The following is a 25,010-nucleotide window of genomic DNA, read 5'->3' as shown; positions in this document are numbered from 1 at the left end:
GAACTAATGGGCTGTATGACTTGTGAGCTGTTTAACTCGTGGGCTGTATGACTTTTGAGCTGTATGACTCGTGGGTGTCTGTCTCATGACGTGCACCCATAATTTTCAGCATATTCCACATTTTAAATTTTATGCTCATATAAGAAAAATAGAGAAAAAAAATATATATATATATATATTTATAATTTATTTCACATGGAATCATGCAGCTCCAGTGTGTTGTCAAGGCAGATATTACAATCATTCTTGAAATGCTGGATTTCTTTTTATGTCCCCCTTTTTACCCTCTCCATCATGAGAATATATGGAATGTTTTTATCAAAATGCTGGGATGTCGAGAAATGTGAGGGTATATTGCTGTTGGCCTTTGAATTGCTTTTCACATTAGACTTATTGTTGTCAACCTTCAATTCAAAAGGACGGAATGCCTCTTGAAATGTTTTGAAAAGCTTCTGTTTGATTCCGCATGAGCGGATGATTATCAGAACCTGCTTTGAGGCTCCTTGCTTTGAGCTACCATATCTCGTGGGAAGCAAAGCATAGTTTCTCTTCAAAGGATTGCGTGCCAGTGCACTCGAATTAATGATGCACTTGACTACACATGCGATTTTGTTACCAATTAAAAGATATCATGTTAATGTGCACACAAAGGCGTGTTATCTGTTTATGGTATAGTAGTGGTATTCATTAGTATCAGTATCAGCATCATCACTATCCAAAATATCCACACGACTTACAATACTGTATACCACAAAAATTCACCTCTTGATGTCCACAGAGCTTTAATTAATGGGAACATAATCATAGTTATCCATCCATGTCACAGCTACCCATTTGGTGCGTATTACTATTATATTATCGTCATCAGAATAAGAGAGGTGCTGGTACATAATTCATCTGAGCCATCTTGTGGTCCATACAATTACATGACTTGATGAAGTAAAAACTCGACCAGGCTTTCGGTCCGCAATTTGCGCGGTACTTTGTACTGGTTAGCGGTTGTGCTGGTGTTGGCCAGAATGTGAGCCTTCAGTGCCTCGAACGCTCCAGGTTTCACGATGTGAACTCGAGGGGGCGCAATGGCACCTTCCCGGCGCAGCCGGTCGTAGTCGCTATTGCGGTCACGCAGTTCCCGATCGAGCTGATGGTAAAAGAAACAGTACATGAATAAACCAATAAAACTGTAAAGGCCGTGTCACACGTTTCCGGGCAAGCTACGCGGACTTGTGGCGAGGAGGTAGTTTCCAGCACGCAGAAGATTTTCCGAGGGCGAACAAGAATGTTTGCAAGTTTCGCACTTGTTTCTTACCTACTTGCGTGTATTCAGTGTGACTTGCGTGAGAGCTTTGAAACCAATCCGTTTTCTGTTACGAGCGACTTATGGGTACTGAGAAGTACTTGCGTTGGAGTTGCCTGCGAGGTGCTGCCGGCAAGGGTCTCCTACTGGTGTTCTGCGACGAGTACCTCACGAACCCCCACGACTCACTCGGAACAAGTTTTGCGCATGCTCAAGGCCTTGTCATACCGTATCCGGGGAAGTTTTGCGGTTTGACTTGCGGGGAAACAAATTTGCTACCCGGAGCTCTCCGCACCGCACCTGACATTACCTAGCGCGTATCTCGCCTGTAGTTGCCCGGAGGTGCTCAGCCAAGTTTTTGAGCATGACCAAAATTTTTTTCCGGGTGAGTCGCGGGGATGCCCGGAGAGGTCCACGCAGAACGCCAGTAGGAGGCCCTTAGCGGCTTCACTTCGCAGGCAACTCCCACGCAGGCCCACTTCGCAGTCCCCAAATGCAGCCAAGATAAAAACATTCCGTGGTACTTTTGCCTTTCCTTCAGAGGAATTCCTTCACTGAGTTGTCAGCCCCCATGCGACTGGTACAAAGGTATCACTGTATACCCGCAAGTAGAATTTAAGTAGAACGCGTCCAGCAAGTAAGACACATGCACTGACTCGCCCAAATCCTTGTTCGCCCTCAGAAATTGTCCGTTATGCTGGAAAATCCCTACACGCAACAAGCCTGCGTAGCTTGCCCGGAAAGGTGTGACAGGGCCTAAGGTTGGTTGCAGGTGAAATGATTTGCCTGCACACCTCCTGGTGACTACGGGTGAGATACGTGGTAGGTACTGTCATGTGCGGCTAATCTACGAGGACTTCTGGGTAGTAAAAATTGTTCTTTGCAAGTCGCACGCAAGGCTTGCCCGGAAAGGAGTGACACGGCCTCAAATGAATGAACAACCAAGTAAAAACTGAATGCATGTATTCAGTATTCTGTGTGACCTGCGTGCCAGGCGCGTGGGGGCTGACAACTCAGTGAAGGAATTCCTCTGTAGGAATGACAGAAGTCCCACAGAATGTCATTATCTTGGCTGCATAAGGGGACTGCGAAGTACCTGCGTGGGAGTTGCCTGCGAGGTGCTGCCGCTATTAGGGTCTTCTACTGGCGTTCTGCGTGGACCTCTGCGGGCAATCACCCGGAAAAAATAATTTGGTCATGCTCAAAACTTGGCTGCGGGTATATCGGACTTGCATGAGCACCTCCGGGCAACTACGGGCGAGATGATTTATACGCGCCTAGGTACTGCCAGGTGCTTATCAACTGCGGGGAGCTCCGGGTAGCAAATTTGTTTCCCAGCAAGTCAACCCGCAAAACTACCCCAGATACAGATGACAAGCCTTTGAGCATGCTTAACACTTGTTCTGAGTGAGTTGCGGGGGCTCGCCCGCAGAGGTGGACGCAGAACACCAGTAGGAGACCCCTACCGGCAGCACCTCCCAGGCAACTCCAACACAGATACTTTGCGGCCTGAATTTTCACTTCATTGTAACCGGAGTTTCGTTATAACCATGTTCGTTATAATGGGAGAGCACTGCATAAAATGGGAAAGTTCCACTCTTGTGCTAAGTTAGGGTATGGTGTGCGACTGACGAAATTTTGACTTTGATTATAAAAAGGGGAACAAAAGTCGATAATAGAAAGACGTTAAGCGGACATTTACCAGTGCCTTGTGTTCTTGTGTGATCTCTTCACATGACTCATTTCCAGATGTGAACTCCAACTCTACGAAGAGCAAGTAGTATGGCATAATTTCGTTCCTCTCGAAGGCTGGATGAGGGGAAAAAGGAGTAAGTTAAAAACCAGAAAATATAAAGCATTGTATCGGCAAACGACATCCTAGAGACGCTCGCTTTCTAAATGTCTTATGGACAAAGAAAAAAAGGAAATGACATCGTTCCCATTCCATTAATCCCATCTTGAAGCGGAATGGGAGACTTCAACCTTCTCGTGGTCCACCCTGTTGTTTGCTGATGCAACTTACACGATGCAATACAACTTTGTACTCTTCTCTGTAGAAAGCATACTAAGTATACAACTTAGATTTTACTTTCTTACGTCACCCTTGCCATGGCGACTGTGACCATCAACTCAAGCGGCCCTTCTCAGGGCCAACACACCCGTAATGTCAGGAAATCCCTACATTATCCTCCGGCAGAATGTGGAGGATGTCTCTACAAAGAATGTCAATATTTCTCGAACTGTCAAAGATCTTGATGTTGATGTTCTCCGACCTCCAAGAGACGCATATCGCAGACACATTCTTGGTTTCAAGCTTATTGCGTGTGTTAGCCATGAAAAATATGACATTGCTACCTATACTTTAGGCATTGTCTGGAAGATTTTCTGTCCCCAGGATTCTAGCTTTCTTGATGTACTTGTCGCATCTGTCAGGGTTGGTGACATCAACGTCACGGGAGGGGGGGGGGGGGGGCACATGACCTGTCCCAGTGCTGCCAATTTTCTTACACCCAGAGGTATACGCAGGAGATTTCAACGGTCACCACTCTTCTCAGGGCTATTCTGCCAACGACAACAACGGCGTAGTTCTGGATGATTGGGCGCCTAACAATGACCGCTTCCTTCTTCATGACGCCAAGCAAGACCCTGCCAGCTACAGACCTATCTCGCCGTTGTGTACCACTTTCTGAACGACTCCTCCTTGTCAATCACTCTCCTTTGGACGAGCCCATCCTGCCGAAGGAACAGAAAGGTTTTAGACCAGGCAAGAGTTGTGCTGACCAAGTCACAGGCATAATCAGTAGCATCAAAGCCGGCATCCAACAAGGCTTCAAAAAAAAAAAAAAAGGATCTTGCATGGTCTGCTTCTGCGAAAATGTCCATGATCCTTAATTGCCAGACAAATTTGCGCTGCTTGTCTGTAATCGTCAGCAATTAAATCGCAGATTCAAGATCAGTATGGGTGTCCAGACGAGCTATGTTAGGACTTCCCCTGGATTCTATGTTGGCTCCGTTCCTTTTCATAATTATGTGGGTGGTATAATGCCTGTCAAGAACGAGGATAGTGCCTTGGAGGTACGTTAGACCGCAGTCTTACATACTGAAGAGAGTTGCAGACAGATTGAAACCACGGCGTTACATCATCTCGAAATTCACAAGCAACAATTGGAATTGAAAAGCAAGTAGACCCTACTTCTCATAGGCCTACTGCTACCATAACCATCATCTACTCGACTGCGGAGTACTGCCCATCATCATGTGTCAACAGCTGCCACATGAAACGTGTTGATACGACGGTCCTGAACTCATTCATACAGGTAGTCTTAGGCACACTCAAGTGCCCACCCTTCACTGGCTATCTCCTTTGGCATATATAATTCCACCTCCCTACGCAAGAAGGAAAGGATGGCAAGTTTTACCAGTGACATCAATGCAGTTAGAAACTGACCTTGTAATCCACAGTACCTGAACGACCTCCCGTCAATGCGTATGAAATCTTGGAAATCCCTAAAACTATTGTGGATGTCCCTTCAGTCACGGGAAAACCTCGACTTCAAAACTTATGCTGGTCTGATGCCGTCTCCAATCCAACGTATAGCTGCAACGCTAACACTAACCCGACAACAGAACCAAAAGGTTTAACCTTCTTCGGAAACAGTGGCTTACCCTGCTACACCGCATCAGCGAACCCTCCAAGTTAACAACAGGTAACTCTCCGACGTGTGAATGCCGCCATCCCGACCAAACCCTGCGTCATATCGTGGAGGACTGCCACCCTTAAAAGTTTCCAGGAGGCATTACAGAACTTGGCAAACTAAATGATGCTCAACTGAACTGGATCAGCAGCTTGGATATAAACCTATGAGGCAAGCATGATCCTCCCCCCCCCCCTCCGATTTGTTTTGCAATATACAACAGAAGAATCTTGAAGCACGATGAAAATCATTCATCTGCTAAGTTAATTTAAGGTCACTGAACCAGTAAGTCCAGTATTTCCAAAGGTTCCATGGCAAAGGGTGTGAGGAAAGGGGAGGTGGAAGGCAGGGTAAATGAAGATGGTAAAGGGAAGGGAGAAATGGAGTTGGGAAGGAGGTGAAAGGGAGAGGAGAGTGGAGGGGGAAAGACAGGGGAAAGAAAGGGAGATGATAAGAAAGGGAAAGGGAATAAGAAAGAGAGGATGATAGAAAGGAAAGAGAAGGATAGAAGGGGAGGTGAGAAAAGAGAGAAGAGGGAATGGATGGGTAAAGGGAGAGGGGAGTGGAATGGGGAGTGGGAAAGGGGAAGTAGGGCCGGGAGGGGAAATAAGGGGAAAGAAGGGGAGAGGGGAGGGGATCAGAAAGGGAGGAGCAGAAAACTGAATTAAGGTGCCTTTTTCCATGCAGTGCGTTAGATACAGGACTCGTCACAATCCAGTCATGATTTATCATTAATCAGAGTTTAGTCGCCTTGACCCACGCTTAAATGCAGCTCTCGTTTTTAAATGGTTTATCAATAGCATTCTACAGTTATCACCAACTGATTCGACTCATTAGGACATGCAATATCCCTATAAATCAGTTTTAGTGCAACTTGGTGTATTCTTTGCATACTCACCAGCGCATGTTTCTGAAAGCAAGGTACTTTCGGCGGCAGCAAACTCAGTCAGTTTGACCCGGTTCGGCCAGCGCTTCACGGCGGCCTGAATTGCCTGGAGTGCGACGCCTTGGTCTATCTTCTCGTATCGTAAATTCAACATCAGGCCAAGACTGAAAATGGCACAAAGTGAAAGTAACAGAGAAAGGGTCAAGTCGATATGAGAATGGTACATCACGGTCATAGCTCTGGGTAAAGCTACTGTATTTGTTCCTTGGCTGTAGATGTACGTCGCAGATAATCAAATTTTCTCGGCACTATATACTGTAATCATGAGCATGTCCCGAATTCATATTTACAATACTCATCTTATACGATTGTAATTTGCCAGAATGTGCTATTGAATGAAAACACGATAAAGATCACAGACAAGCTCACACTAGCACAAAAGACACTGAATTAAACCTAAGAAAAACAAACAAGCAGACAAACAATTCCATCAACAACTTTGATTTAACCATGAAATATATCGCAAAGCTGAAATCAAAGCTTTCACGTAACCACTTGTGTCGAGAATGCACATGAGGCAGTGTCACACCTTTCCGGGCAAGCCTTGCGTGCGACTTGCGAAGAACAATTTTTACTACCCGGAGGTCCCCGCAGATGACCCGCAGATGACAGCACCTGGTACGTATCTCACCCGTAGTCGCCCGAGGTGCGCACGCAAATCTTTTAACCGGCAACCATGTTTAGGCCCTGTCACACCTTTCCGGGCAAGCTACGCGGGCTTGTTGCGTGTAGGGATTTTTCAGCACACCGGCCAATTTCTGATGGCAGACAAGGATTTTGGCGAGTCGGTGCATGTGTCTTACTTGCTGGACGCGTTCTATTTAAATCTACTTGCGGGTATACTGTGTGACCTGTGTGCCAGGTGCGTTAGGGCTGACAACTCAGTGAAGGAATTCCTCTGAAGGAAAGGCAAAAGTCCCACAGAATGTCATTATATTGGCTGCATACGGGGACTGCGAAGTACAATGTGGATGCGTGGGAGTTGTCTGCGAAGTGATGCTGCTAGGACCTCCTACTGGCGTTCTGCGTGGACCTCTCCGCCATCCCCGCGACTCACCCGGAAAAAGTTTGGTCATGCTCAAAACTGGGCTGCGGTTAATTCGGACTTGCGTGTGCATCTCCGGGCAACTACAAGCAAGATACGCGCTAGGTACTGTCAGGTGCGGAGAGCTCCGGGTAGCAAATGAATATGTTTCCCCCGCAAGTCAAGCCGCAAAACTTCCCAGATACGGTGTGAAAAGGCTTTGAGCATGCTCAAAACTTGTTCTGTGTTCCTAGTGAGTCGTGGGAGTTCGCTCGCAGAGGTACACGCAGAACACCAGTAGGAGACTCTTACCGGCAGCACCTCCCCGGCAACTCCAACGCAGGTACTTCTCAGTATCTATAAGTCGCTCCTAACAGAAAACGGATCGGTTTCAAAGCTCTCACGCAGGTCACACGGAATACACGCAAGTAGAAGGTAAGTAGCACGCGTCTAGTGGTAAGAAACAAGTGCAAAACTCGCAAGCATCCTTGTCAACCCACGGAAAATTCTCCTGCGTGCTGGAAAATCACGGCCTTGATGGATCATGTTTATAGGATGACCGTTTAGTGCGTTCTGTTTTATGTGCAAGTGGTAAAACAGTTGAAGGTAAAAGATTTCGATCTTGCAAACCGTCGTGACGGTTTGAAATGTGCGACGCGTCGCGCATGTCACACAGTGACAAAGGCTACATAAATATTTGCACTCACCGGTACAAGAACTGAAATGAAGGACAGTTGTCATGGAAACCAGTGACTCGAATGATGTCTCCCAGTCTGTATCGATAGAGTCCACATGCCTGGGTGATGACGACCTCGTACTCCTGGCCAATCTCGAGCTCGTCGAGGAACAGCGTTTCAGGCTGACTCTCATGACTGATTTAAGTAGAAGAAAAACAGCACATAACACAATCATACGTAGTCATTTTCCACTAAACTAAAATCCTCATCTAAGCTTCTGTAGACATTCAGTTTTCATCTCTTCAATTCTAAATGAAGCATCGCAATCGTGAAGCCTCAATCAGCCAATCAACATATAATTGATGTCAGCTTAGTTTCAATTATCATTTCTCGAGGAAATCAATACAGGATTTTTTCTTCTCGATGAAAAATAAAGGCATGTACGTGAACAGGGGAAGTATTTTACGCATTACATCAACAAACGTACCCAGATTCTATCCTATTGCCATCCATCACTACAATGATATTCCAATTATCCCTTCGCTTGTGTTTTCGTCACTTTAATTCGTCGCATTGTCATTCTGTAGTTTTTGCACCTGATTACTATAAAGTAATTACAGTGATTTCTGATATCATCTTTCGGAAGTGAAATGTCATAGTCGGCGAAATATTACGGCATGCAGCCCGCAGCCAGACTTTCTCTACTTTAACTAACTCTAACTCGATGTTAGCAAAGCTCATACTGTTTGATCAACTGCCACATGCGATGTACTCATAGAGCAGCAGGTGATACAAACTTACGTGTTCTGCAGCCTGATAAACTCGAAAAAGTTTATAGTAGGAAAAAAGAGCAAATCCTGTTGTTCGTCCCACGCCCAAATGGAGATCCCCATTAGCAGCCCCTCTGAACATCCGTAGCCACTGGAAACCAAGGTGATACCTGGAGGTAATATGTATATAGAGTTTATTTCAAGCTACAAACCTAGGGAGCACTGTGACATGTGAAATAGGCGACAGTGCTTTCGGCTTTTCAACAAGATATTCCGTCCAGTGCTTAAATCCAGTGACTAAGTGTTACCACTCCATTAATATCTCTCGAGATACCCTTGACGAATTATTCTTAAATTTTGGTCACTTTTATAAATTTTTCAGTTTACATAGTTATGAATGATCAACTCATATCTTTTTTTTAGAAGGGATATTCCACCGACCTGGCAATAACTATTAGATAAAATTACTGAATTATTTGCAATTAATGAAGATGTTATTGGAATATATGGATCTTTTGGAATCGATTGCCACAATAGGTCATGATTCATTTTGACTACATGTTGAAAAGATATAACGTAAGCGGTTTTAAATGTTCATGGATATTGATTACTTATCCAGCAGAAGGTATTATGTGATATTCAAATCTTCTTCACATCCCAGAAATCTATTATTGTGTGCGGCATTCGTCAGGAATAGATCCCTGATCCTTTGCTGTTTCTTATACATGTCAACGATATAAAAAGCTCTTAGGGATTTTACTGTCAAAAGGACTTAGAAATACTGACTAGGATAAAAAAAAATAACGATGGGCATTTTACAACGACTGAAAAAAACTTCGTTTATCAAGATTCCCTTAGGTCTAGTAACACAATGCTTTGATTCTACGATATGTCACACACTGCAATATCGTGTCGGGGATTGTGACTCAACTGACATAAATCCATGGATCCAGTGGATCCACAATTACACAAATGATGACGTAACAGTAAAATTGGGCAAAATAATCAGTATCAAACCACTAATCAATAATGACAAGGATATATGAAGGCGTTATATAATGCTTTATAGGAAGCAGCGTAGAATAAATTGTGTGCGCGCATTGCGCAATACACAAAGATATTTTTGATCTGGCGTTACAAAATGTGAGTGTGTGTATGTGTGCTGAAGAACCCCGTACCTCTTGCGTATTTCTCTCTTATTTGGGGCCAGATTCCAGTGCTGTCCACGGACAAGATGACTCTCAGCTTTGGCCAAACCCTTGGAAAAATGTTGTCCAGTCCGACCACAAAATGTTGACGTAATTCCAGCGCCCTTTGCCGGTCGCCGTCTCGAAGTTCACTTGTCAGTGCCGAACGTACGTCGTCTGGGAGATCGAGTCGCTCACTGATGGTTCCGTACTCGATATCGTGGACGATGTCTTCCCACCACTGTTCGAGTTGTTTCATCATGCTCTCGAGCGTGCTCAGAAAGAAGACGCATATAGAGCCGATATTCCTGTCACGCAGGGCAAAAAGGAGATGGATGTAATTCGCAACCTCGTAGGAATTGATGCGAAAACCAGCCGGAGGTGTGGTGTAATACAACCTTGTGTCATCTCCTATAGTCAGGGCACTCTCGACAAGCCCGCCATTTTTAGTTCTAGAAACTACAGGGGCTATGTAGACGAAAAGTTGCTTTTGAACTATACCCGTATGAGGAAATTTCATTCGAACGATGGCGTAAAGAAGATCGAGATAGTCTATTATAATTTTGAGTCTATCTGTCTGAGGGATCATCTTGCTACGACCAGTCGTACCGGAAGTACTGACGTAACTGGAATGAAATTTCCGGGTCATAACATTTCTTTCTCCGTTCATCTCCCGTTCGACGAAAGGACGGTAGTGCTCGTATGTTGTAAGTGGATGGCGAGCCCTGAACTCTTCTCTGTCCTTGATGTCTCGAAGTCGGTATCGTCGGCCGTACTCCGTGTCGCCATTTTCACGGAGAATGTGTCTGAGGAGGCGATCCTGAGCTCGGCGAGGATTCTTCCAGTGCTTCTCCAGACGATAGAGGGCGGTCTTCCCTCGTAAGAGCGCCACCATGGACGATAAGAAGCAACGCAGGATGGACTTTATCCCGTCATTGGGCGCAGGGCCAAGAGCAAGGAGACTCAAAAATAGCAGAGACAGGCAGAAAGCCACAACAGCAATGAGCCCTGAAAAGAGCGAGAAAGAGAGAGAGAGAGAGAGCAAAATACTGATGGAATAGCAGTCAAATGAACAGTTTCATTAGTTAAGTCGATTTTCTTGTAAGATTCATCGATCTACCCCTCATACGCCTACAGGAAATACAGTTGCTAATCGAGGAGTTCTCATTATTTGTGTCAATATATTCTAAGGACATTGGGTATAGGCATTCAAATTTTGTCTAGACGACTAGAATCATATTTTCTGACGTCCAATACAGCTACATGCTATTGGTAAATTCTTCATGTAATTATGCAAACAGCCTCACCGTATTCCGAAGGCATTCCAACAATCGTCTTTAGAAAATGTATGCTCATTACATAGGTACATGCCACTCATGACACAATCGGTAATAAACATCGAAGACAACCACAGTTCAGTCCCGTTCCTCCCTTATTTTGTCAGTCGCCATATTTTTTGTTCATGGACCTCATAGTACAACATAATTTCTGCCGACAAGGATGAAACTGTCCCCTTCATGTCTGTTGAATTTCGTTCCTTGGTGGTCCTGTCTCAACCAATTAATTATCTTTGATGCCTCCATCCTCCTTTTTTCTTACAAAAACCCGGTCAACCACCAACTCCATGGCCATTATAGAAGGAGCAATTTGATCGGAAAACTTTACTGGCTTAACGGGGCGATACATTCTAGCCTGAGAGGAAAAAGGCGCTTCTGTTACATTGCTTGGGAGCAAAGGGACAGAGAATTTTCTACTCCTCATGAACACTGGTACAGTGACATCCTCGCAGTTGCGCCCTGATACTGGAAACGCATATCAGATGACGTTAGCAACGATTGAAGCCTATTTTGTTCCCTTGCATTAAGTGGTCGCCGAGAGATATAGATTCACATGACGAAAGGAGACGGCTGATGAGACTGTTTGCAATTATGCCATACCGCCGTAGAGGAGCTGGTCAAACACTGTGCATTCGGGAACCTAGCTGAAAGATGAAATAATGATTCGTCACCAAGTTGTTGAAACGTGTATTAACCCCGGGACACGCGAGCGATAATTGCTTGAACCCGATCTGACCCTTCAGAAAGTGTTCCCCGCAGCAGATGCATCGCAGATGCGCAATAAGACTCCAGCCAGTCTGGATGTCCCTTCATCACTGGAACACTTTGACCCTAAAAGTATATGGCGCAGATGCTGGTCTGACTCTGTCTCCAACACAACTCAAGTCACACGCAACACCATCACTGACCCGACAGCAAAGCTAGAGGAGGTCAACCTCCCTCGGAAACAGTGGCTCACCCCATGGACCTACAGGTGCATGCTCACCCTAAACCGCATCCGAACCCTCCATGCAAGGACAGGCCACCGTCTACACAAATGTTTTGTCCGACGAAGTTGTCGGACAAATTTGCTCTCAGCCGATCAGATGCAAGGATTTCAGTAGCTTGTAACAGTTTGTCAGAGAAATATCCGACCAAAACGCTTCATGAAATGCCTCCCCCCCCCCCAACTGCATGGATCCGCAGCTTATAGATATCAACCTATATTATCACTCTATAACCTCTCACCCACCCCGTTGTATTGCATCATAGGACAGAAGAATACGATTTCAAAGCAATGACTCCAGAACATGAAAATCAAAGTCAGAACGTTCACAAGCCGTACAAGCAAAAATCGCCCAGATAGCAAGGTTCGGAGGTAAGACGGAGCAGGAACGGACAGGAGGTGAGGAACAGCTTAAAAACGCAAGGTGGTTGCAAAAACTGTAAATGTAAGGACCACCCGACATATGACCGCACGTGCAGGGTAAAAAGTGCCACATATTATGTCTCAACACAATGACATGAGACAGGGGGATAGAGTAAAGAATACACAAGACCTGCTAGCTTCTAAGGGGATTTTGTGGATGCAGTTGGTATTAATCAACTTGCCAAAATTGGGGCTGAAATGTCGGTCAGTGATCTGTTTTGAGGCAGATATATACCCTACGTCGTTTCATCTTTTCATTAGGTGCATCAATGAAACACAATACCGACTAGTAGATGTAAAGGACCACAAGAATTCCGTGAAATCTTTGGGATATCTGGGGACGGGATTGGGGGATTAGATTTAGTGTGAATATTACAATGGGGGGGGGGGTACTATCACAATGCTAAATATTACATTTAGGATTAAAATGTGATAACGGAGGGTAGATATTCCATTGAAGGTTAAACCGTACATATACGGTGGATTTGATAAATCATTTAAAGTTAAGATGTAGGCCTTTAGAGCCGATGTTACATTTAGCATTTAGGGGACATACACGCGTGTACTCTGAAACTCACCGAAAATGATGCGTGCAATTCTCACAGACTCCGCCAGACTAGCTTCCCGGGCAAGCAGCACCGCCACGACCAGACAGATTGTCGACAACAGCGACAACTTCGTGTGAAGATTCAGGAGCGCCATATTTGATACAAAGCTTTCAGCGGTAGGCCCTCTTTAATTTCTAGATGGAAGCATCGATAATTCACCAAGGTACAAAATCGTTTCTATTTGGTGGCCCGGGGAATCACAAAGCAACTACATGTAATACATTGAACACCACTTTCGCACCTCAGTGACACACGAAGCTCGCTGAGCACTCGCTTTTCTGAAGTCACAGCTAGTAGCTTATACGTTAAGAGTGGAAATTGCTGACTTTGCGACTGTGCTATGTTGACTGTGCGATTATATTGTTCAATTTGTTTCGAGTAAACAATAGGCTGCTTGTAGTTTTAAAGGGGCTTATTAATACTACATAGTGATTTCACACTTTGCTGTAAAGTGTTGTTGGAAATTGGGTTGAAAAAACTGAGAAACTGTGTTAGATACTTTCGGCAATTTAGATGATACAAAGAAAAAGGGGGAAAGGTGATTTTAAACTTTGCTGTAAAGTGTTGTGGGAAATTGGCGGCAAAATTTGAAACTGTGTTAGACGGTATCGGCAATTTAGGTGATACAAAGGAAAAGGGTGAAAAGGAAAGGGTTGTAATGAAGGAACGGGGAGCGGTCTCCGAGCAGAGGGCCTATCATATTTGGTATCTTTGTAAATGTCACCAAGAAACATATTTCGGAAGTTACGGAAAGACTTATCCCTATTATGGAATACGATAGAGAAAATGGCGTGGCTCAAAAATTCGATTCACAGTTAACGGATTCTCAATGTGCCTAACTGTGATTTTGCATTAGTAAAAATTTAAGCCCCAAATGTAAGCATACTATTCTGATACAGTATACACTAAATCAAGGAGCATACAACTTCTTTAAAATGTCCCAAAAACGTCACAGCCGGATTTTCTGCAAGGACGACAAAACAAACAAACAAACAAACAAACATTGATTCAATGAAAATGAAATTTCAATGTATGAAACTATGAATTACTTAGTATTACCTACATCTTGCAGAAAACCCCATCCAGTTTGCTTCAGTGGTCAACGAGAAATGGGGATCTTTGCAAAGCATGTCAGAAGTCCTTTCCCTCCAAGTCTTGTAAGGAGATATGTTGCCTATCGTGTTTCTGCTTTACAAACATGACAAATACGAAGTTGTTTTTCCTGTTCTTGCGCAAAATGTCTCTCTTTAAAAAAGTTAGGCTTGCCTACATTGCTTTTTTTTCCCGTTTTCAACTAACGAAATTAAGAATGATTTACCAAAAAACAACAACAACATAATGTTTGTTTTATGTTTTAAGTGCTGTCTGGGGCAAATTATTTGTATAGGGCCCCATTTTTTCTTCTCTCTCTTCTCTCTTTCTTTAAAACAACAAGAAGAACGATTTATTACATATTAAAGGAAGCAGATTTTTGAGTGAAAATATTTTTTTTAAAGGATGTTAAATTATTAACTCAGGGAAGACTGGATTAAGCTCTACTTTTTTTTTTTTTTTTGCTTTTTTTCCTTAAGATGATCATGAACAATAAACATTTTCATATTAGAATATTCGTATATTCACATATAAGTATAATGTAATGCACCTAATTTGAATTAACTTGTTACATGTAGTTGTCTCGCCAGTTGCGAGCAAAATATTTTCATTCATATGGATGCCAAGAGTATCCAAGGGCTAAACCTGGAAGAAACTGATCCATGACATGCTTTGCAAAGATCTTTATTTCTCTGTGACCGCTGCACCAAATTGAATGTCTTTGTTTTTGTTTTTGCAAGATGTAAGTAACAAATTATACTAACTGTCTTTCATATCTTGAAATGATATTTAGATAGTGTAGCTATTCTGAGAGTTGTCAATGAAAGTCCTTTTTGGAAGGGGGGGGGGCACAAACTGTTTATTTCTTCCGCCGGGAACTTTTTTTTTTGTTATGATTTTTGACGATGTTCGACAAGGCGAAAGAGGAGAAGGAGTCGGTTCTTATTCATCAAGACACTAAATCCAAAAGAAGAGGGACTTAGATAAGTTAGTGATGCCGTCGAAATTATTTTCGTTAAAGTATACAACAGGATGAAAAAAATAATGTTATTGTGATAACGTATAAACTACTGGAGCAGAGATGTGAAATTTTTACAGACAACATGAAGTTATAAGTTATAGATACGTTTCGTAAACATCATATCGAATGAAATTAAAGGAGGCATCATAATAGGAGAGTTGATGAAAATGAATGCAGTGAACTCTCGTTATAACGAACATGGTTATAAGGAAATTCTAGTTACAACGCACCATTATCCGCTCTATGTTTTTGTCTCTTGTTTATTTGTTCGGTTATAACGTAATTTCAATATAACGAAAGAAAACTGCTGGTCCCGAAGACTTCGTTATAACCGGAGTCCACTCTATATTATGTTAATTATCTTCATGATTTTAAAATCTTACTTCGTACTCTTACATTGACCTCAAATATTTATACCAACCAAAATAATTTCTCATTCGGCTTGTATATAAGATAACACGATCTATAATGACTCTACCTAAAAAAACAAACAACAGAATGTAGTGGAATAATTTGAATCGATCATAGGGATTACCTAACACCTATATCTTGATTGATTTCGAGACAGATTCCGACGATTTTGATTTTTAAATTGAATTTTCTCCAATTTTAAAAAGAAAAAAATATCAAAACGCTTAATTTTGTTCTCGAGGTGTATTAAATCCCTACTAATGCCATTTTGATTAATCCGAAATTTCTCTACAAACGATCGACCATCCATGTTATTCAATATTTATGATTCCATGTTTTCCTTACATCCTTATCTCCATGAAGAATAATGCTTTGACTTTGCTTTCTGTGAACCTTTGCTGATTCAAGTTTATGACATTCCTAAGTGAGATAATGAGAAACCTCTCGTGAAATATGAAAGAGCATGTAATTTTAAGAAGGATTCAACGTTTATTTGATGAAAATTGGTGTTCAAATGGCTGAGATATCCACAAAAGACTAGTGATCATGATAAAAGGCGACAGGGCACGCCTTTTATTAGGATATCTTTGTTTCACCTTGTTTTTGGATATCCCAGCCATTTCAAAACCGATTTTCATCAAATAAACTTTTGATACCCCTTAGAATTGCGTGCTCTTTGACATCTCATAGAGTGGTTTCTGAATATCTCGCAAAACGTTAAAAGCTAAATCTTCACCTCAACCAGAACTGTACAGCCCCTTTAAGGTGCTGCTATAACGGATTTACCAGCTGAAGTTGGTATCTGCTCATACAATTCATACTTGTTAAAAATAGATTTTACTATTGCAGATGTTATCTATGGCTTTTGTACACAATGTTTTTTTTTTCTTTCTTTTGCGATATAAAGGAGATATGATAAGGATAAATATCACAAAGGTGTGATAAAATGAATAGAAAAGAATCGTATGCATCATTTACATCAGTACAGTCGTACTTTTCCCTATGAGATAAAATCTAAGGTAGTCTTTAACGCTACTAGGGAGTCATTTAGTTTAGCCGCGGAACTTTTTTTTTCCCCAGGAGTGTGAGGTGTTAGTCTTTTTTTTTTGGGGGGGGGGGGGAGGGGGGAGAAGTAACCCCTAAACAACAACAACAACAACAACAACAAAACGAAACAGGTAAATGGTCTGACACATCAGCTAATGTGGTTCCAGCTGAAATTTAACAAGCACCGACTTTAGATACATATGGTCAATCAAAGGAGCTGCTCTGCCTAGGTATTCGTTTTAATAAGTTGGTTTAATCAGTTGCACTATGTTGACTTGGTGTAATTTTCTAGATTTTTTAGCAATTATATCAGCCACTCTATCACCATGACAACTCATTGCTAAGGGTCCCCGATTATTAATTTTCAAGAGGAATTCGTGGATGATACAATCTATAAATTTACCAGATGTATATATATATATATCAATACATATTCATATTTTGTTTACTTAAAATCTGTAGGATAAGTTTACAATTTCACGCAGGAAACAGGACTCTATATAAAAATGAGAAAATCATTGATTGGAATAAAATGTACATCATTCTTTTCAAAATTGTGCCTTATCGATAAAATCACGCTTGTTTTTAAATCAGAATCACACGCAACATCATTGGTGTCATCGCGTATTTGCTTAAAGTTTGGCATATCTGATCTTTATTCAAATTCATGAATTCCGTCGAGATGTTTTCATTGCAACTAATTGACAAATTGTCCTACATCGACGTAAATAAGCACTGTAGCAGGATTCGAACCCACGACCTCCTGATCTTCGGACAGACGTCACCTCCACCAGATCGCCGATCGAGCTTCCGCCCGACAGCAAGTGTTGTTTCTGATCCTGATAGCATGCAGCGGGTACTGCGTAATTATTCAAAATGCAGTTGTTATGTACGTTGATATGGGGCAATTTGCCAATCAGTTGCAATATCTGATCTTTGTTTGTGTCGCAGAATCACTTTTTACAAAACACGTATAATGAAGTGACGCAAAATAACCAAGTATATGTCTCTTAGGAAGTCTGGGAAATAAGCAAAGAAAACGCAAAGCATGAGAATATAAGTAAAACGGCTCTGCTTTTGGCGAGTCCAATCTCACAGACTTGAAAGTTTTCCCCCGAACATCTACAGATCTACGGTCTGAACTTTGCTTTACACAGTCAGAACATTATTCGAGGTTTACGCCGGATCTATACATCCAACCTATCATTTTATGAGATTCAACGTCATCAAGCCAAACATGAAGAGCTAGCTAGGTTAATGACAACAGTAATAAAAATCATATTTGCACATCCTATCTTTCATGCGAGTTAAATTATAGGAAGTGTGAGGGGGTAAAGATTGAGTTCAAGAGTGTCATAGAATAAATGATCCGTCTTTATCTCACATCTTCCACAAATGCTGTACTACATGAAAATTTATTTTCATTACCATCAACACCACCCTGCCCCCCTACATCTACATGTCACTATTACTGCTGTAACCACTTTTACTGATGATAATCGTGATGGTGATATTACTTATAATTATTAACAATAACAATCCTATCAGTGAGAAATATCCTTAAGATAATGATAGAATGAATACATGAATATCATTATTTATCATTACTATTCTTTCCATTATCATCATCGTCTACATCATCATTGTATTCTCCATATTGTATACTCCTGCAAGTACTAGTATAGAGAGAACTCATTCTATTACTACCACCTATACTGCATTGATCATGGCTCAAGACAAACATTTTCTTCATCAGGAGTCAGCCAACGATACAAGGGAGAGTGTCGGGTTTAACCCTATACAGCCCAAGCTATTTTGACCCTTCCCAGGCCCAAGGGGGGGGGGGGGGCACATTGTGCCCCCTATATAACTTTGTTATTGTTTGATGTTTCATCGTCATATTTGGCACATGGGTAGAGCAACTCGTACTCTACATGACCGCATACTTGAATTATTTCAAGGTCACCCTAGAGGGCGCTATTTACCAAAATATAAAGAAATACATAGGAAATATGCTAAAAGCATGATTTTTCTGTATAATTTCTTTATCCCCAGTATACACTGTATATGTCTTATCATGGACCAATATTTTTCATATTTGCCACAAATTATGTGCAAGTCAAAGCTCATTATTTGTTATGGTTGAAATTTCTCAAGGTCACCACATGGGGGCGCTATTCACAACAAAATAAAGAACTACATTATGAAACCTGTGATATATTGTTTGGGATAGGTACATGCATAGTTATCATATTTCATATTCCCATAATATTGGAATTTTAAGTTTGCAGATTGATCATGTGATAAACAAATTATATTAGAGGTATAATTTCGGGGAAGGAATCAAAATGACACAAAATAGAATGGCGATCTTTGGAAAATACTGTTATGTTCAAGTATCTCTATTATATCTATTGTTTTATGCCGTTGTCACAGAAAAACAGAGGAAATAATAGGAAAAACATTTCAGGGCCATAATTACTTCACATTTTGCTTCTTCAGCAAATTTCAGCCAAGAAACGCCCATTTCATACATTATAATATTGTTAATTGGAATTGGAACCGCAAAATACGCAAAATCTGACTGACATGGTTGTCAGTTTATGGTTTCCATGGCAACCAGCAATATCAAATATAGCTAAATTATATATCAAAATGTTTGGAATAAGATTTTAGGAAAAGGTCACCAAATTTGGTTAAAATTGGATTAGGGGCGAAGGAGTGGCGAATGAAAATCTGGTGGGGGGAGGGGCACAATGTGCCCCCCTTGGGCTTTATAGGGTTAAAGAAAGGGGATGAGTACTGTATAGGCAAGGACAAAGATTGTCCTCTTTGCCGAAACTTACATCTATAAACGCTCCAGGACTCTGCCAGACCAGGGTCCCATATCATCAAAGATGTATAGGATACCAACTTCTTGTAAGGACAACAACTTTTTGTAGCAACAGCCAATGAGGAAGCTCAATTCTTGTCGTTACTATGACACTTGGCATTCAGACAAGGGTTTCTATCATAACTACTTGTTCATGAAATGGGGTTAGGCTGCCTTGGCAAAAAAAACAAACAACAAAAACGCAAATGCGCAACAAAAAAAAAACACACACCATATAATATGGTCGATAACAGTGACGACTTAGAGTGCCCTGTATATTAAACGGAACTTCCCACAGTAGTCAGACGATGTAAGCACAAAATGATGCAACAAAGTTCTGGTGTTTCTTTCAAAGTGTCCAGACAAACACAATATTAACCCTATTTTCGTAGCGCAGTAACACGTAAAAGTAATCGTTTCCCTTTAAAAAATTATACAGTATAGCCCACAAAGTTAAAGTCGCTTGCCATTTGTTGGATATGCGAGTTTGTTCACTTTACTATAGATCAACAACGTATTGACAGTAGTCTAAAGTGCTTAATAATGTAATGGCGATTCTGAACCTTCCTTCAAAGTGTTGCTGGAAATATGCTAACTAAAGAAATGATGAAACTATAAAGGTAGACAGCCTGGGGGAAAAAGGGAGTGACGATTAAAGTGGGTGAGAGGGTATGCAAACAGACGGTGGCAAGCAGTCAAAGTAGTACCTTGGTGAATGATAGCAACAATAAAAACGAAAACTAGTCGGTAAGTTTTATTGACATATGGTAAGGATTAAAAATGCGTTTCACATTCACTGTTTGTCACAAGTATACATGCCTCACTGTGATATTTATTTCTTATTCTTACCTTTTTTCAAAGAATATACGCGTATAAGAATATCTTGATAAACGATTTGAAAGCAAAGAGACCTTCTCTTTGCTTTCAACTGATGTTTTTCTCTGAGGGGCTCACATTCTACAAGCTTTGTCTTTTTATTGGGTCCCTCCATTTTTCGAATTATCCACAATGTTTACTTACTTCAGATCACTTGAGTTTTATGATAATGTGTAATTATTGCAAGGTGCTACAATCATTGTATATTCTTTTCATTCTACATAGTTTTACGCACCTTATTTTCTGTTACCAAAAAAGAAGTGATGTTTATATGTTCCTGTCGAAAAATGAAATAAAACATTGAATTGAAATACGACCGATAATCATACATACATCAGCACATATCAATACATTTTAAAACACATGTAGGCCCTATTCTATAAAGGGAAAAAAGTCAGTTGCACAGAGCAGAAGATCGCTTTCTTTGCAACAGCTTGGTCTTGATGGCGGTCCGTGGAAGCAAACCGATTATTATGCATGCTCGTGCTAAACAGAATAAAGAGCTATAAAATGCATAACAAGAAAATATGAGTCAGCCACGGGATAGATACGAAGTGTGTTAATGGATGAGTGCCAACATTCATGCAGGTCATGTAAGTATGTGATATTTGTTTATGCAAGTATGTGAGATTTGGAGAAGGCTGCTGTACAAACGGCGAACTTCATTTATGTACGTGATTACGGTATGTTCATTGCGTTCATTGGCGTTCCCTTCTGGTCCCCCCTCCCTCTCTCCCTCTCTCTCTCTCTCTCTCTCTCTCTCTCTCTCTTTGATTGTGCTTGGTATATATGCGTTTCATGATTGTGTGCCGGTAAATACACATCGGTGCTTCTGATAGCTTTACGTGTTACTATTTATACAAACCGCAGTATTCATGTTGAAATATTCTACTGTAATATAATTCCCTGTTATGTTCAACGATAACCTCATTTCAAACTTTAGCATCCATTCATATCGTATCCGTCATGCAACAGACTTAATGAGAAAATCCTAATCTATTGGACACCCTGGACCTGAAGTGTGGAACTCTTTGTCTAATGATCTGGTTCTTCTCTTTGATGTTTTAATTCCTCCTTCGAAAAGAATTCTTCTAGCAATGTATCACTAGTGTAAGCAGTCTTGCTCACTAATCCACTTTCATATCATTACTAATACTTTTTGTCTGTCGTATAATTTTTTAAGTTTATGAGCTTCAGATATTTTTTTTTCTTCTGAGTACATTAAAACTCCGAACTACTAAGCACTGTTACTATCCCTAGTTCCTCTCCACTTCTCCCAATCTAGGTATCCCTTTCTATATCCCCTCATATTCATCTGCTTTGTTACATTCCCTTTGTGTTTTCCTTCAAATGACATTGAAAATACTCGAAGTTCAAAATATTTGTTTGTTTAGTATATGATTGGAAATAATTATTGTTTTTTATAATCTATAAAGAATAAGATTGAAAAACAGAACGAGTGTAAATCTATCTGTTTCTTTTAATAATGTCATCCATATGATCGTAATACATTGTTAGAGGCCCCCGATTACAAATTTGCATTTCAAAGAGGAATCTATATGTGTTACAAGAAAAGTATCTAAGGTATCTATATAGTTACACTCATTTAATTTGTGTTGGTTGAATAGCAAAAGTCTCCAATTTCTCGAAGGAAATGGGACTCTATTTTGAATAGGCAAGTTATTGATTAAAAGAAACTGTACATCAATAGTTGTTGTTCAACTCTTATTTCTCTCAAATGCTCCTTATTGACATTTATATGTAAAACCAAATTAATGCTTTGTCTTTATTCCACCTCTGCCACAGATTCTTGCATTGACATGAATGATATAACCACTTTGGATGTTTATCATCAAAGTGTTTTAATGTTAAAATATATTTTTTAAAAGACACGGGAGAGTCTGCACGTTCCAGCTTGGATGGATTTAACCTCTAAATGAAATTCTGCTTCAATTACCAATAGAATACAAGAAGTCAAGAAGGGGGCGGGGGAGGGAAGGAAAAGGATCCTATCCTGCAGCTGAAAATCTCTTTCTCTGACAATGAACTGGTAAATGTCAACGTTCCCCTGGGCCCAAGGCGGGGCCCAAGGCGGGGCCCAAGGCGGGGCCCAAAGTAAAGTCGAAGATTGTATATTTTTTTTTTTGTCCACAGTTTCTACGAGGAGGAAGTAGCACACCCTTTCACCCTCTCCGAAGTTTATTTTCTGTTTAGAGATTTGATTTTTTTCACATAATCTGCCCTTTGCAATCGTTTAAAGCCCTTAATCCACTAGAGCTCGGACACCTCGCCACGAAATGCCTTCGCGTCGATGACCAATGTTTTGGACTTGCATATGTGGGTTTTGTGTTTACCGGTAGATACATTTGTACACGTAATATTTATGAACTCAACAAGAGTGCACGCAGTAATTAACTTACGAAGGTATTTATTGTCATGAGGTGAATAATTGCTTGTCACGTGAAATTTCAAGTATCAGTATTAATATCAGATTTACGTTGATGCTTTCTACTTCCTTGTCTGGGTTTTGTGCTTATGTGCAGGATCAGTTCGTTATTTTGGCTAAGGTTCGCTATTCCGAAGGTTCGTTTTTTCAAAGGTTTAACATTGATTTCGAAATTCAGGCTTCAGACATGAAACACATCGAGAATGCACCCTGTTGATTATGAAGGCACTTGACATTAATCACTTGGCATAATGTTCTTTCAGGTATGGGATTTTGCGTTTTCTGGTAGATACGTTTGTTGATAAATTATGTTCCGACTGTTGTTTCAGACATTCAAATCAAGAAGATGGTTCCATGACATTTGATCCTGCGATGATAGCTCCCATGAAATATCTGCACGTTAAGCCAAATATTTGATTCTACCTTCAAACATAAACATAACCCTAACCCTTATCCTAATCCTCACACCAAGCTAAACCTAAAACCCAATCACAACCCTAACCCTACGTCTTTAGAGAAAATCTGACCGGCCCTGGCCGAGCGTTGTCGCAGGAGTAAAAGTCGTGTCAGCCAAGAATGCAAGCAGCAAATTACGAAGGCATTTTACATACTTTATCGTCGTGATGTGCTTTGCATGTTAGGCGATTTTTTTTTTAAAGTAAGGGAACTATCACATAATGTCATATTAACGTCAGCGATTTTTACTCGCAGGTCTAGGTTTTTGTGTTTACCGCCAAAAAAACAAACAAACAGAAGATGCTACATTTATGTATATTTTGAGCACCTAGTGAGTGATGAATAAGTGAGGCATTCACCTCATATAAAGGCACGTAGTGAACTACGAAGCGAACTACTTCGCGTTTTTGTGATGAAATGCTTTGCACACCTGGTACATTTTCGAGTATCAATTAATGTCAGATATACGTCAGATTTTGGGGGATTCTGATAATCGGCAGATGCTTTTTAATGGTGCAACTTTTTTTAAACATATTCGGACATTCACCTCGTAAAGACTGCACGCAGTGAATTAAGAAAACATTTTACATTTGTTTTGGTTGGTATTTGTGCTAAAATGTTTTACACACCTGATAGATTTTCGAGTATCAATAAATGCCAGAGTTACGTTGACGATTTGTGCTTCCATGACTGGGTTTTGTGTTTACTGCGAGATAATTTGAAAGTGCAATATTTATGTATATAATACAGTATATCGAGTATGAGTGAGACACTGAACTCATGAAGAAAGCATGCAGTATGATATTATTACGAAGACCCTTCACGCTTATTGTCTTTTAATGCCTTACACGTCACAAAGAATTAAAAGTACCAATAGTTCACATTCAGACAGTGATCCTTAACGTCGAGGATAGCTAACCTCGCGGACAAGTTCTATGGGGCGCCAAGTGTCGCACGGTCAACTGCGTTACAAAATCAGTCATTTTCGTCGACAAAATGGAAATCGACCGTGCTACACTTGGCGTCTCATAGAACTTATCCTAGCGGTTAGCTCCCGGGTTAGCTATCCTCGAGGTTAATCACTGTCTGAGCTTAACTCTAATTACGTTGTAAGAGGTGCTCGAGACATTCAACTCATCAATAATGCACGCAGTGAAGGCACTGGTACTCTGGAAATATCGCCATGAAATATCCTGCATCATATAAATATGTTCATATTTACGTTCGCAACACCATTCGCCATCTGAAGAACAGCAGCTTCTGTGTTGTCAGCGAGAGATCCATGAAAATATCGTGTTAAACCGCCGCTATCTGTCAGTCATATTCTTCCCTGACTGCCAGGCCTATAGATGCTCCCCTGTTTTTAGGTATTGAAGAGTGATTTCCAATCTAAGTCGGAACTCAACGGACTTCTTCCTGAAGGTCTCTTAGAATTGGTGTTTATTCATTTTCAATTCTTGGCTCTACCCTTGTAACGTTTCTCCATCGAATCAACTGTCAGGTCGGGTGAACAAGTATGTCTGGACGAGGAAGATCTTGCATGACTCCCACCAAGGCCAAGTCTCCCACCAGGGCTAAGTCTCTGCGATCCGCACGTACTGGCCAGAAGTTCCCCGACGGCCATGTTCATCGCTTCCACCTCAAGGGCAAATATGCCCAGAGAGTTGGCGCTGGCCCGCCGGCTGCTGTGCTGGAGTACCCAACTGCCGAGATTCTGCAGCTCGCAGGAAACGCTTCACGCGATAACAAGACCGTGAAGATCATCCCGAAATACCTGCAGCTTGGCGTTCGTGACGACGAAGAGCCAATCAAGCGTCTTGGAGGGGTGACCATCGCTTAA

At 41.3% G+C, this 25,010-nt stretch overlaps 2 protein-coding genes across 2 annotated transcripts; one reads left to right on the top strand and one right to left on the bottom strand.

The window, feature by feature from the left end:
* Positions 1 to 922: 922 nt before the first annotated feature.
* On the bottom strand, positions 923 to 13,043 carry LOC140245667 (uncharacterized). The gene is made up of 7 exons (XM_072325212.1): positions 12,920 to 13,043; positions 9,588 to 10,604; positions 8,441 to 8,579; positions 7,670 to 7,834; positions 5,891 to 6,042; positions 3,000 to 3,106; positions 923 to 1,141 (listed from the first exon to the last, which is right to left on the bottom strand). The coding sequence occupies exons 1-7, from the start codon at positions 13,041 to 13,043 to the stop codon at positions 923 to 925; spliced, it is 1,923 nt and encodes a 640-aa protein (XP_072181313.1).
* Positions 13,044 to 24,686: 11,643 nt separating this feature from the next.
* On the top strand, positions 24,687 to 25,010 carry LOC140245682 (histone H2A-like). The gene has a single exon (XM_072325225.1). The coding sequence runs from the start codon at positions 24,687 to 24,689 to the stop codon at positions 25,008 to 25,010; it is 324 nt and encodes a 107-aa protein (XP_072181326.1).

Source organism: Diadema setosum (assembly GCF_964275005.1).
Source record: "Diadema setosum chromosome 20 unlocalized genomic scaffold, eeDiaSeto1 Scaffold_20_unloc_1, whole genome shotgun sequence".
Taxonomy (NCBI): domain Eukaryota; kingdom Metazoa; phylum Echinodermata; class Echinoidea; order Diadematoida; family Diadematidae; genus Diadema; species Diadema setosum.
The sequence above is the reverse complement of the archived record's forward strand: the minus strand, read 5'-3'. Positions and strand labels throughout refer to the sequence as shown.

What these genes read in the sequence shown, in the direction of transcription:
- LOC140245667 (XM_072325212.1), bottom strand. Translation starts at nt 13,043, where the DNA reads ATGGCGCTCCTGAATCTTCACACGAAGTTGTCGCTGTTGTCGACAATC. An exon ending in AAGAGAGAAATACGCAAGAG is followed by an intron (nt 8,580 to 9,587) that starts GTACGGGGTTCT and finishes TATTACCTCCAG; the next exon opens with GTATCACCTTGGTTTCCAGT. An exon ending in TCATTTCAGTTCTTGTACCG is followed by an intron (nt 6,043 to 7,669) that starts GTGAGTGCAAAT and finishes TGCCATTTTCAG; the next exon opens with TCTTGGCCTGATGTTGAATT.
- LOC140245682 (XM_072325225.1), top strand. Translation starts at nt 24,687, where the DNA reads ATGTCTGGACGAGGAAGATCTTGCATGACTCCCACCAAGGCCAAGTCT.